The 14,031-nt window shown below is 40.2% G+C and overlaps 1 protein-coding gene across 4 annotated transcripts in view; it reads left to right on the top strand.

The window, feature by feature from the left end:
- Nucleotides 1-14,031, top strand: part of LOC122794523 (probable glutamate receptor) — a 1,137,906-nt gene that overhangs the window by 857,155 nt on the left and 266,720 nt on the right. For all 4 annotated transcript variants that reach the window (XM_044062989.1, XM_044062987.1, XM_044062988.1 and 1 more), the window contains exon 6: nt 13,701-13,927. In XM_044062989.1, the coding sequence (XP_043918924.1) occupies nt 13,701-13,927 (227 nt within the window). The remainder of the gene's footprint in view (nt 1-13,700; nt 13,928-14,031) is intronic.

The raw sequence follows: 14,031 nt of genomic DNA, 5'->3' as shown, positions 1-14,031 counted from the left end.
CCAATATCTTTATTTTTGAGGTCCATGATGATCCTTTCCATAGCTTTGCAGACCAAGCTAGTCAGGCTTATGGGGCGATAGTTTCCAGGATCCGTTGAGGCACCACCTTTGTAGAGAGGGACCACTGTTGCTGTATGCCACTCTTTGGGTACATATCCTGTAGTAAGGCTGAGATTGAACAGTAGTTTTATGTTTGGGTTTAGCTCTTCTTGGAGTTCATGTAGGACGCAGCCCGGGACACCGTCTGGTCCCATTGATGCTGTGTTTTTTGCTTTGGAGAAGGCAGCTCTTACCTGAGCATCTGAGATGTCAGGGGGGCATCACTCTGCTGGGATAGATATTTGCCATTTTGGTGGGGAGGAGGGGGAGAAGTTTGCGCTGAACCTGTCAGCTAGGATGTTGGCAATGTCTGTGGGTTCGGTGTATTTTTTGTCATTTTGGACTAATTCAGAGCATATCTGGGAATTCCCACCCAGGTTCCTAACATAACTAAAGAAAGCCTTGTGATTATCCTTAGTGTCCTGTGCAATTTTTCTCTCGAAGCTGGCCTTAGACGATTTTATGAGTGCCCATAGTCTTTTGCTAATACTGATCAGAGATGCCTTCCCTTTTTGGGATTTTGCTCTATCATGTAGTAGCTTCCTCCTTCTATTGTATAGTTTGTTTATGGCTGGGGTCCACCAGACAGGACGTCTGCCTTTGGAGGATTGGGTCTTGGTTTTATTTGGGATTGCAAGATCCATGAATTCCTGAAGGTGTTCATAGAATGCGTTTATAAAGGATTCTGCAATCTGGGCCGTATTTTCCACAGGCCCGGGGGCTTTGAAGGATTCCACCTCGGTTTTGAGGAGTGTGAAATTTGCTTTAGAGAAGTTTTTCACTGTGGTTTTCTTGGCGGGGGGTGGGGTCGGGATGTGAATATCCAGTGAGATTAGTTTATGGTCTGATCTTACCAGTGAGGGATACACTTCTGGTCTGGAGCATAGAGTCCCCATGTTGATGATGATCAGGTCCAGTGTGTTTTCCCCTCTTGTGGGAGTGGTAACAAGTTGTTCCATAGCATTTGAGTTTATAAATTCTAGGAACCTTTGGGCTAGGGTGTTGGAGCTAGAGTAATGCTCCCAGTCTATGTTTGGGTAGTTGAAGTCGCCCAATATAATGGTGTTTGGAGAGACCTTCATATTTTCCAGTGTTCTCAGGAAGGCCGAGTGGGGTTCCTGGGTTTGGGAGGGTGGTCTGTAGCAGGCTATAAACTGAAAGGCAGTTTTACCCACTGTTAGTTGCACATGGATAGTCTAGAGAGGTATGTCTCAAGTCATTCACAACAACATAGAGTCAGAACTCTATTTCCAGGCTACACTGTTTATCTGTATGATGTGATGCTGGTAATTTGTGACTGACAAGGCATGTTCAAGCACCTATGTTTAAGACACATTATTTTTAATGGGGCTGTAGTTAGAAACAATTACTTAAACTAATTATTTTTCCCCCTCTTAACCTTCATAACCTTTTTTTGCCAGAATCTCCTTGTGTTCTGACTGTGCTTCTCAAACATTTTGGAAATATAGAGTATATTTTAGAGCATTTATTATAACTGTAATTGCCTTAATATTGCTACAACTCAAGTGCTCTAGGTTGCACTGCATCTGAAGTGTTTGTGTGTTTTAGCTGCTTTTCTGTATATATATAAACTTCTCTGTATATGTAGACTAGCTACTTATGTGTTTGTGTTATTGCCTCTTAAATCTGTTTTCGGTTGTGCACTTGCCTTCCTTCATTTAAAAAGTTTTAAATTGGTAATTTTGTAGAGTTTTGATTGCATTTATTGTTTAGGACTACACACTCAAGTGTGTTAGCCTTTTCTGTGCTTATTTACTGTATTATTGCATTGTTTAGCCTGTTTCAACAAAAAAAAGAAAAAATACTATATTGTTTGCTCGTTTCCCACCTTTTCTAGCCAGTCCATATCCCAGGCTTTGCTTGTCTCAAGACTTCATTTTCTGCGCTCAGAGTTATCCAGACCTTGCTGTGGTAGAGGGAAGTCCTACTGCCTACCAGTGGGGCTGGTGAGCATTGTACTGCCTATCTAACGCTAGAGGAATGATTTCCAGCTCTGAAATTGTAATTTTATTAGCCTTTTTGGGCTGATTTCTATCCCTTTCAACTTTCTGGCTTAAAAACACGTGTGTTTGCACATTTTTCACATCGTGCAGCACTACAAGGCTACAGTTAAACTATTCCAGGTGCCAGAAAGTCTGTTCTTCAAATTTTCCCTTAAAACTAGCTGATTTCTCAGTAGTAGCACTAAAATCTGAACCCCTGTGACTAGCACTTGCTCTAGAACCTGCTGGAAAGCACTAGGAAGCCTAAAACTGACACAAGCACTCAGCTCTCCTTGTCAATAAGGGGAAATTAAACATAGGCACTAAACAGCCTATAATTGCAAAGTACCTTGCAAAGGTAAGGGAAAACAGCTCTTAAACTTTACGAAAAAGCAACTAAACAAGCATGTCCAAGGGTCAGCTTCCAGTGATTTCTCCTGTCCACCTGGTGAATATGGGCATACTGGGGCAATGCGGCAACTGCCTCATATACACAGACAATCCTCTCCTCCTACCACCTAACACTACAACCTGCGAGAGATGCACTTACATAGCCAAACTGGAAGCAAAGCTCTCTCCAGCCAAGATTGTGCTAGACAGTCAAGAGAAGAAGGTTAACACCTGCATTACACCTCAAGCAACTCATAGCCTTTCAAAACCCACACCATCAACACCCACACATAGCAACACTAAATCCACATATGCGGAGGTCCTTAACATTAACCTGCCCAAGCAACAAGGACCTCCGAAGCCGAAACGCAAACAAACACCAGTCACAACCAAAGTGACACATAGCTCACAACACCAGTGTGCCACCCTACAACAGCCCTTAAGGCAAGACAATGTACCCAACACTTTAGTCATTGGAGACTCTATAGTCAGGCACACTGATGTCCCACTCACGAGGCTGAACAAGGAGAAAATTACAGTCAGCTGCCTGTCGGGTGCCAGGATCCACCACATAATGCATGCACTCATGTCACTCCACAACATGTACAAATACGACTCTGTCATTGTCCATGCTGGAGTGAATGACTTGAGACGTACCTCCCTGGACTACATGAAAAGAGACATGGAAGAGCTCTTGGGTCATGTGACCCAGGCAGGTATGACCCTAGCCCTGAGTAGCAGCCTGCCTTCACCCAGAATGATACCACAGCATAAGGACAAAATGACTGACTTCAACAATTGGCTAAGCTTCTGTTGTCATTCAAAGGGGATCCAGTATTTGTCTGCCTGGGAAGACATGATCGACAAACCATGATGCTTTGCCAGAGATGGTCTGCACCTGTCACCCCTGAGATTCGGGTTACTGGCTAAAGCTCTTGCCACACCTATAGTGCCTTTTTTAGGCAAGGTTCAAAGGACAAAACCACCACCATAACAGATACAAGCATGCAAAATCTGAAGGTAATGCTACTCAATGCTAGAAGTCTAGACCTCAAAATGCACTCTCTCAAGGCACTCCTAAAAATGGAGAACATCAATATCTGTGCAGTAACTGAGACCTGGTTCAAGGCTCCAGAGAGCACCCCTGCAATACCAGGCTACAATTCTTACCACACTTTTTGGCCACAAAACCAAGACCGAAACACTAAAGGTGGAGGAGTGTCCATATTCACCAAGGATATTCACACCTCCAGGCTAGTTGCCCAACACAATGCATCTGAAATTCTCCAGGTGCAACTAACACTAGGTAAGACTGCAATCCAAATTGTAGCTTGCTACAGATCCCCCACCATGCCCCAAGATTCTCACTACACCTTTCTTAACATACTGGAAAATATTAAGATACAACCAAACACCCTAATACTAGGTGATTTCAACTACCCTGCCATTAATTGGGAAAACTACTCTGGTACCAACTCCTTTTCCCAACGGTTCTTGGAATTCATAAATTCTAACACCCTGGATCAACTAATCCATTGTCCCACCAGGGGCTCCAATATCTTAGACCTGGTCATTACCAACATGGGAGATAGATGCTCCACACCAGTGGTCACCCCCTCATTGGTAATGTCTGACCATAAGCAAATCACCCTTGACATCCACATCCCATCCCCCAGTAAGGAAACCTCCTTAAAAAACTTCTCCAAAGCCAACTTCATGCTACTGAAGTCAGAAGTGACAAACTCCACAACACCCATGCAGACGGGATCTGGAAGTTTGACTGCAGAATCCTACATTAAGGCACTGTACGAGCACATCCACTCGTGCATGAATCGTGCCATCCCAAATAGAACCAAGATGCTCTTCTCCAAAAAAAGGAAGCCAATCTGGTAGTCCCCTGCTATAAACAAACTATACAACAGAAGGAAGAAAATGTTGCAGAAAAGAGGAAAATCCCAGGATGCAAAAAACTCCCTCACCAGCCTCAGTAAGAAGCTGAGTTCCCTCATAAAATCTTCAAAAGCAAGTTACGAAAATAAAATTGCCAAAGATTCCAAAGACAACCACAAGGCATTCTATAGTTATGTCAAGAATCTAAATGGCAATGCTCAGATCTGCTCTGAGCTACAACAGAATGGCATTAAATATACTGATCCCAAGGATATTGCCAATATCCTGGCAGATCGATTTAGTGCCAACTTCACCCCCCTCTCACCCCCTAAAGGGCCCATCTCAATACCAAAAGATTGCCAAATTCCGATAATCACGGTTACACAGGTAGAAACTGCACTCTCCAAAGCTAAGAATACAGCATCCATGGGACCAGATGACATCCCAGGCTGTGTACTACATGAACTACAAAATGAACTGGCACCTCACCTAAGTGTCATGTTTAATCATAGCCTCACCTTAGGCTTCGTGCCCACTGAGTGGCGCACAGCTACAGTTATCCCGCTCCACAAGGGAGGATCCATCTTGGATCCCGGGAAGTACCGTCCATCAGTCTGACAAGCCTGATCTGCAAGGGCATGGAACGCATTATCATGGAACTTATAAACAAAGACATTGGCAACCTTCAAACACTGGACCCCACCCAGTTTGGGTTTATGAAGGGCTGATTTTGTCTCCTGAATCTGATTGACTTCTTCGAATCAGTCTCCAGAGCTGTGGACGAGGGTAAGGTGGTCCACACAGCCTATCTGGACCTCGCCAAGGCCTTCAACACCATCCCCCACTTTGGAATCATAGATAAACTTACTAAGCTGGGCATAAATCCCTACGTCACTCGATGGGTTGCCAACTGGCTTACTGACAGAACCCAGACTGTAAGAGTAGCAGACTCCAAATCCAGCTCCAGACAAGTGACAAGTGGAGTACCTCAGGGTTCAGTCCTGGGACCACTCTTGTTTGGCATCTACTTCTCTGTAGTACAGGCCAACACTAAGGGACTCTGGCTAACAAAGTTTGCAGATGACTGCAAACTGGGAGCCATTATTAAATCCCCCAAATGATGTGGATATTCTACAAAAGGGTATTACAGAAACAGATACCTGGTGCCAGAGCAATGGGCTCAAGCTTAATGCCAAGAAATGCATAGTTATCCCCTTTGGAAAAAAACATGTACCCATGAATTACCACATAGGTGGCAGGACACTAAACATCGAAAGTGTGATGAGAGACTTAGGGACACAGGTGGACAGTGGTCTCACTTTCGATAACCACATCACCACAACAGTCAGGAAATCCTTCTATGTGGCACACCTCATCACTAAGGGCTTTTCATCCAGAAAAAAGGAGGTCATTGTCCCACTGTACTCATCCCTCATTAGACCCATTATAGAGTATAATGCCCTGTTTGGTATGTACCTCACAAGACATCTGCAACAGCTGGAAAGGCCACAGAAATACCTCACTAAAAGAATCACAGGCCTAAACCAGATGCCATATGCTAACCGTCTAAAAAAACTCCAGCTATACTCTGTGGCATATCGTCTACTCGGAGGCAATCTCTGCTTAACATACAAGGCCATGTCAAACCCTGAGCTGTTGGACATGCTCCACTTAAAGAAATCCCAATCCCTCAGAGCCACACGCTACAGGGATTTAAACCTTATCACAATGAACAAAACATGCTGGAGGGATAGGTTCCTGACCCAGAGACTCCCCATACTCTGGAATAGACTGCCCATACATGTCAAGCAGAGCGCCTCATTGGCCCTCTTCAAAAGGAACCTTGATGATTGGATGGGAGATGGAAAATTCACCCCAGGGTTCACGTCAATCGCCCTGCTAGACAGAGGCCCAGAGAAGTAAATATTGTGGGAAGAAATATCCAGGGAATTGTTATGGCTAGGCTTGCATAGGCCTTAGGGCCGATAGCTTAGTACCAACCTATGAACCTATTATGAAACAGATGATGAGACAAGCATGGGAAAAAATGTGAGATTTCGTAAATGGGTAAACAGAAACAAGTTCAAGCATAAAATGAATGGAATAATTATTAAAAGATGTTTTTTATTACTTATGGCCAGAGCTGGATCTTGGTCAAGTGTGGCCTAGGCAGGTTAATGGATCAAGACCCCCCCCCCACATGCACAGCAATCCTCCAGCCATGCCAATGTCCCACTACTTTGCTATTTCTCCCCAGTTACCATAAACACTGTTCAGACCTGTCAGTGTGCATACTATTTTCTTCTTTACTTCTACAATGATTAGAAATATTTAAAACTTTTATTTCAAATTTTACAGCACAAACACTGATAGTAATTTGCTAAACAAAGCAATACAGTCCCACAATGAAAACAGACTTAGCATGAACACTAAGGTTCTCTGCCCGTGAAACTCACATTCATTGAAACCCACATTCAAAGAAAATGCTTCTGGCTGGCGGTGAATTAAGTTTACCTTTGGGCTGTTTTGAAACCATACACCCTTGCACACATTTTTAGGACCATGCATGGCATGCATACATGTGTTCTTTGATGCACAATCCTGAGTGGGTATTAAAATATATTCCTTGCATAATATAGAACCACTTTTGAGAGTGTGTTTTAAAATTGTAGATTTGAACATTTTTCCGGTAAGCAGTGAAACAAAATGCATGAACCAACAAGGACAAAACTACCCATTACAGAACCTTTCAATCACAAAAGGCCACTCAAATCTCTGTTATTACATCTACCAATATCAGTCAATATACAATTTCTGCAGAAGTAAAAATCATCTGAATGATTTCACATTAAAGGTATCTCTAATGAAGATATTTTTGCTGGCAAACAACTTTACACTTCAGAGTTTCATGTACAAATTTAGTGCCTGCTGTCCATGTTACATTTAAAACAAATTGGAAGTTGGTAATATTGCAATAGGGAATGGCTGTCAAACCAGCAACAGGTTCATAGTCACTAGGCATCTCATCTAAAGAAGGACACACTCAGGAGTGCAACACCACCACCACCCCCCCTTAAAGGAGGCACTGCAATATCAGCACTCTATCCACAAAATCTAAGTATGCAACCTGTTGTGCTACTAACACTGCTTTTAAAATACTGATGATGGCCATTTGCTAAATAAAACAGTTACACACTGAAAACAGATTTAGCATGAGTAACAATAAACTTCTCTTCCCTTGAAACTCAACATTCTTTGAAAATGCACAGAAAGTCAGCATTCCTTGAAAATACACAGAAATTCCACTTTGTTTGAAAATGCACTCAAGCTAAACATTGTTTGCAAATGAGCAGAAACTCACCATTCGTTGAAAATGTACTGAAACTCAACAGTCCTTGAAATACACTTGCTGATGACAGTTTGGCAGTTGCTGTAGAGGATTCGGGCTCTGGGGTCCTGTATTAAAGTTGCAAGGTTTGAGCCTGAATGAGCTAACCAACCTGCCATCCCTAACTGGTGTATTTCTCACACACACACACACACACACACACACACACACACACACACACACACACACACACTTCTCCATTAACCTATTTCACAAACAACCCATTCTCCTCTGAGTTCTTCCAGAATGACAACTCCAAATCCATTAAAAATCATTTTAAAAATACATGCATCATACTAAAAATGCATGTACAGATGCTACTAAGGATTCACTCTGCATGTGTCAAAGAAGAAATGTAAGGCACACACAGTGTAATGTGCGTTATTAAAAAATGAAATGTAAGATTTTGTGGCAGCCCCTCTGGCCAGTGCCGCCCACCACCACCACCACCAAACCAGTGGGCGCCAGGCTGTGTATACAGCACTTTCGCATTAAAATACAGGGGGAAAAAAATCCCTTTTTGAAAGAAAAACTTGACATTTGGGTGGAATTCTACTTTAATTATCCCACCTAAAACAAACAAGAGACAGGGTAAGCTGTTTTTTTTCTGTGATTGACCTACTACACTGCAGTGTGTGTGTGTGTGTGTTGCTTGGAGCAGGAGCAGCATTTATTTACCATTTGAAATGGATTTTGAATATGCTAAATACTATATGCTCAGTGAAGCTTTAAAATTTTTACATTTGCCTTTCCTTATTTCATTTTACAGTTGTTTATTTTCCTTGGCGGTAATAAATAATCACTTCTAAGGTACATGATTTGTGTACTGCCCATAATCTGTTTTTCCCCCTTTGTCTGTAATTCTTATCTAATCCAATCTTAGCACAATTATACAGTTCATAAATTCATATGAGACTGGAGTATTATATATAATTTTGAAATTTGATCAGTAAGTAGAATTTGGTTAGAAGAGGATCAATATAAACATACTTTACAAGGAAGAGGACTGGTAGTAATTGAGGAGCATGATATTCTTTCGTATGTCAATATCTGAGAAAAGAAAAAATTATACATGAAACGTACCAGATCAGATGCAACTACATTGGTCCTAGCCCAGTGGTATTATGGAGTAAAGCCCTGACTACAACTCTCTTGATATGAGCTCAGTTAGTGTCTTGAATGCTGGAAGATTCAGGCAAGGGGGATGAAATAGACCATTCCATACCAGTATGTCCATCCTACTGTGGTGGGTGACATGCTTCCAGTTAACTGATTGTCTCTATGCGGCAGGAGATCTGAATGGTACTGAAACAGCCAAGGTGAGGAACACACACACACACACACATATATATATATATATATATATATATATATATATATATATATATATATATATATATATGTATGTATACACACATGTATATATATATATATATATATATATATATATGTATACACATATATATATATATTTATACACACATACATGTAGGGAATAAGTAGTATGCCCCCACAGTGATGTGCATGCTTAGGTCATCCCCCTGTAGGTGGGGTTATGGCTTAAAAAATGACCCAGACATCCAAATTAATGAAGGCTTTTGGCTTAGCATTAGACAGACTGGGAGATGTAAACGTGCAATAGTATTAATAGGGACAACAATTAAACTTTGATTGCTCAGCAAATTAGGTCCTTAAAGTTGTATATACCTAAACTGTAAATCCAAAATTTAATACCTCAGAAACACGTGATGTCATATTGTAAAAAAGTGCTCTAAGTCAAAGTATAAAAATGTATAAAATAACACATTGAAAACATAAGCATATACACTAAAAAGTTTGTGAATATCATAATAAAATTTAAATACATATCGAATTAGAAAATAATTAGACTAAAATAAACCAAAATAAACTAAACTATTGGGTTTTAATAATTGTGACCAGGTAAAAAATTATTAAATCCTACCTATTCAATGCTTTAAGCTTCAGAATACACATGATGAAAGCATATAAATTGAGCCCAGGAAAAATATGGGCAGAGGTACAGATTTGCCATAACAGCTCATTTTCCTCAACCCTAAGCTGCCAGGAACCTCCTCTTACACTTTGCTTTTCTTGGTGTAAGATGGTAAACAAAAATCTATGTGTGGGGTGGCCTAAAATGCGTCTAGCAAGTGCATTAAGTGAATTACCTTTATTCATATGGTAAAGATGTTCATAAATTCTTTGTCTTAAAGACCTCTCTGTTTTCCCAATATAAAATGATTGGCATAGTTGATATAATGCTACATAGACTATGCCTTAGATTCGCAGTTGTATTTCGAATTCACTTGAAATGTTTGACCTGACGACAAAGGTATGCTGATTACAGTGACCACATTTTAACATGCCCTTATTCACATTTTTGACTGCCTTGTTTTGTAATTCAACAAGATTCTTTAAGTTTGGCCCTCATCTATAAGATATGTGCAAAGGCTGATCAAACTTTCTATTTATGTGCGTATCTTCCAAAATTAGAGCCCAATTTTTATGTATTATGTTTGAAACAAATTTAACATTTATCGAATATGTGGTAATAAATGTGGGACCAGTATAAACTACCTTGTTGTTTCACAAAGTAGTAACTGTAGTATACATGTGGTCATGTAATGCTTCTGACAGGTTATAACCCTTATTCAATATAGGCTGAAAATGCCCATTCTGTCTTTTATTAGTAACTTCCATCCAAATTTGGTCAAATAAAGACCTAGGATAGCCTCTACTAGTGAACATATCTCTGAGAAGGTTACATTCAACTAGAAAATCATGTTCCAAGGAAATCATCCTAGCTGCCCTCACTAACTGTCCCTTCATGACTGCCTTCTTTTGATGGAAGGGGTGGCTGCTAGAAAAATGTAGGAATGCATTTGAGTATGTAGGTTTCCTGAAAATTATAGTTTTATATCTTTTGTGAGCTCTATCCTTAGAGATAGACACATCCAAAAAATTAGTAGTGTCAATGTTAAACTGATATGTGAAATCCAGGAAATCAGTTAGTTGTCGAATCTCATTAATAAAGGGCAAAACCGTAGACTCATCACCTTTCCAGATAAAAAACATGTCATCCTGGTATCCCATGTACCAGGATGTATATCTTTGAAAGAGGTTGCTTTTAAACAGGCGTTCATGTTCCCAATAAGTTAATACAGAATTAGCAAAAGTAGCCCCACAGGGAGCCCCCATGGCTATGCCTGACGTTTGTTTATACAACTGACCATTGAACATAAAATTATTGGAAAGGACTAGTTGTAATAATATTTCAATGACATTAATGTCATTATCTATTCCTTTATCTATAAGAAAAGCCCTTACCCAGTCAAGACCAAGCTCTTGGGGGATGACTGTATATAAATCTTTTATATCGACTGTTACAAAATTGTAGTCGGTGTTAAATTCTAGATTATTAATACCATACAAAAACCCCCATGAGTCCGGACAAATTTTTTTCTCCCTTTTAATTATTGGTTTGAGCTTGTTATCCACATATTTGGCACAAGCATATGTGATTGATTCCCTCCCATCCACTATTGGTCTTAAGGGTGGGTTATGAATACTCTTATGTATTTTCGGAGAACCAAAAATCATGGGTATCCGTGGTGCTATCATTGTCAAGTAGTGCAAGGTATCCAAACTAATACTTCCTTCAAGAAATAAGTCATCGATGGTATCACATATTTTCTTGTATGCAATATTTACCTGATTAATGCTAGAGTCACAATAATGGTCACATTCTAAAACATTTAACATTCTCTGTTGATATTCATTCTCATACATGAATATTAAGCCTCCACCCTTATCGGGCTTCATAATTCTAATGCCCTGCATTTTTAAAGAGGCTATAAACTCATATTCAGCAGATGTCATGTTAAATTGTACATTCTTCATATTATAACCCAATAAACCCATACGTAGATCCATTTCACAAATGCATTCAAACAACCCCAAGGTTGGATGCAAAGATGGATTAAATAAACTAGAGACTCTTAAGTCGCTAGTTAGACCAGGGGTATTACCCATAAGAACAGTGAGGTTAAGTTTACAGACAAAGGTTTTCAAATCTAAGATCATTGATGCCAAGTCCACTTTTTTGTCAGGGACAAAAGATAATCCCTTCGACAGAAAATCAATAAACTGAATGTTAACATCTAGATTAGTATAATCAAAAACGTTAATGTCACCTTTGCTACTAATCACGATAGCAGGGTAAGCAGGAGTAACGGAACTAGGGGAGTCTTGGTCTACCTCCTCCGATGAGTCTGCTTCCTTCGTTGTTGCTGACCCAGTCCCTTGGCATAGTGTTGTCTGGGTAAATTCGAGCGAGCTCCTTGAAAGCCCTGGCCATTATTCTCATTGCAATTATTAGCTGCTAGTTGTTGTGCACCTCCACCATTTTTTGTCCTTTCACTCCACCTCAGTTGCTGGGGTTGCACGATGACGTCACTTCCTCCATCTCCATCATCCTCGTCACCTAACAATTGATCGCAATTAACCCTTCCTTCCCCCATAGAAATAATTACTTGTGGAGGGAGGGGGTAGGCAATCCCTTGTTCGTAGGCATGGACATCTCTGTCAAACTTTTTCTTCTTGGTGTCTATAGCATGTTTTATGACAGAGTCGATGGATGAAAAAATACGGCCATAATCATATCTATATCTATTAAAATCTGCATCCACAGTAATGTCTCTTTCCAAGGTTTCCAATTCACTTTTATGTAAATTGATTTGATTTTCATCGTATTTGATCAGGGAACCTAGGAATGCAATCCCCTGTCTGTCAAACAGACATAAAAATGGACACATACATATAGGGAAGAAGTAGTATGCCCCCACAGTGATGTGCATGCTTAGGTCATCCCCCTGTAGATGGGGTTATGGCTTAAAAAATGACCCAGACATCCACATTAATGAAGGCTTTTGGCTTAGCATTAGACAGACTGGGAGATGTAAAGGTTGCATGGGATGAGGCGGGGAAAGGCTTGATAGTGAGATCAGCCATGCTCTGCAAATCCCTAGGACTGCTAGTCTGGATTATCTGTCAGGGGCTAAGGCTTCAGTAGGCTGATGGGTCTTGGTCAGCCTCAGCACAGTGGCACTAAACAGTCTTAATGGCCATTTGAATTACTGTTCCATCAGTCAGCTCTTGCTTGAATCAGTGACCATTTCATCACAAAAAGCAAACAAATAGGGCCAAGATTCATAGGGGAATCAATGATCAGCATGTGGATAGGCAAATAGCACTTCATAAAAAGAAACAACTGGAAAAGAAAAGGGTAAATCTAACACAATGGGAGCAATGAAATGGCCTATGTTTTCTGGAGATAATAAACAGATGGCAAAGGTCAGTAAATCAGAATCATTAAATTTATTTAAAAGTACACTGGACCACTGCTTAAAAATGAATACAATAAACTCTCAGTTAACCGGAACCCATAGGGATTGGTAGATGCCAGGTAACTGTAGTTTCTGGTTGCCTGAGAGTTACTATTAAAAATAGGCCTGACTAATACTGTACCCTATACTATTGTTTGGTTTGACTTGTTCTCAGGTTGGTGAGAGAGGGAATTTATTCCTATCTTCTGTTTTAAAACTCTAAAACTCTAAAAATGTAAGGTATGGGTCTGCGGGGAGGAAAACAGAAAGTGCAACACATGAACATTGTACTGTATTTCTTCAATATTTTTTTGCTGGTTGCTTGAGTTCTAGTTAACTGAGAGTTTACTGTAAATACAGATATAAATTGTTAGAACAATCCTTAGATTGCTGTTTTTGTGTATTGCCTGTGCATTGTAATGATGGTGGTACAATTTTGTAATATAAATAAATGCATACAATCGAAATATGTAAGTAGAAATTCCAGTTCAGTACATTTGCCTGAATTTCATGTCTGATTCACAGGAAGCTGATTTGGCAGTGGCTCCCCTAACAATAACAGCAGTGAGAGAAAAAGCAATTCTGTTCACCAAGCCATACATACAGACAGGGATTGGTATACTAGTGCGAAGGGATGCTATTCCTGAAGACATTGGCCTCTTTCGTTTTCTGAATCCTTTTTCTAAAGAGATTTGGATTGGTGCTCTGGCTGCTTTCCTTGTCACATGTCTCTGCTTGTTTCTTGTAGCAAGGTAAAACATTTATTTTATATTATGATTTCTGATTGTTGTTGTATTTTCTGATATTGAATATATCCACAATTGTCTTATAGCATGACTATTTCATGTATCACCAG

The sequence above is a fragment of the Protopterus annectens genome, chromosome 2.part1, assembly GCF_019279795.1.
Source record: "Protopterus annectens isolate FY-2018-M chromosome 2.part1, PAN1.0, whole genome shotgun sequence".
In the NCBI taxonomy this organism is placed as follows: domain Eukaryota; kingdom Metazoa; phylum Chordata; order Ceratodontiformes; family Protopteridae; genus Protopterus; species Protopterus annectens.
The sequence above is the reverse complement of the archived record's forward strand: the minus strand, read 5'-3'. Positions and strand labels throughout refer to the sequence as shown.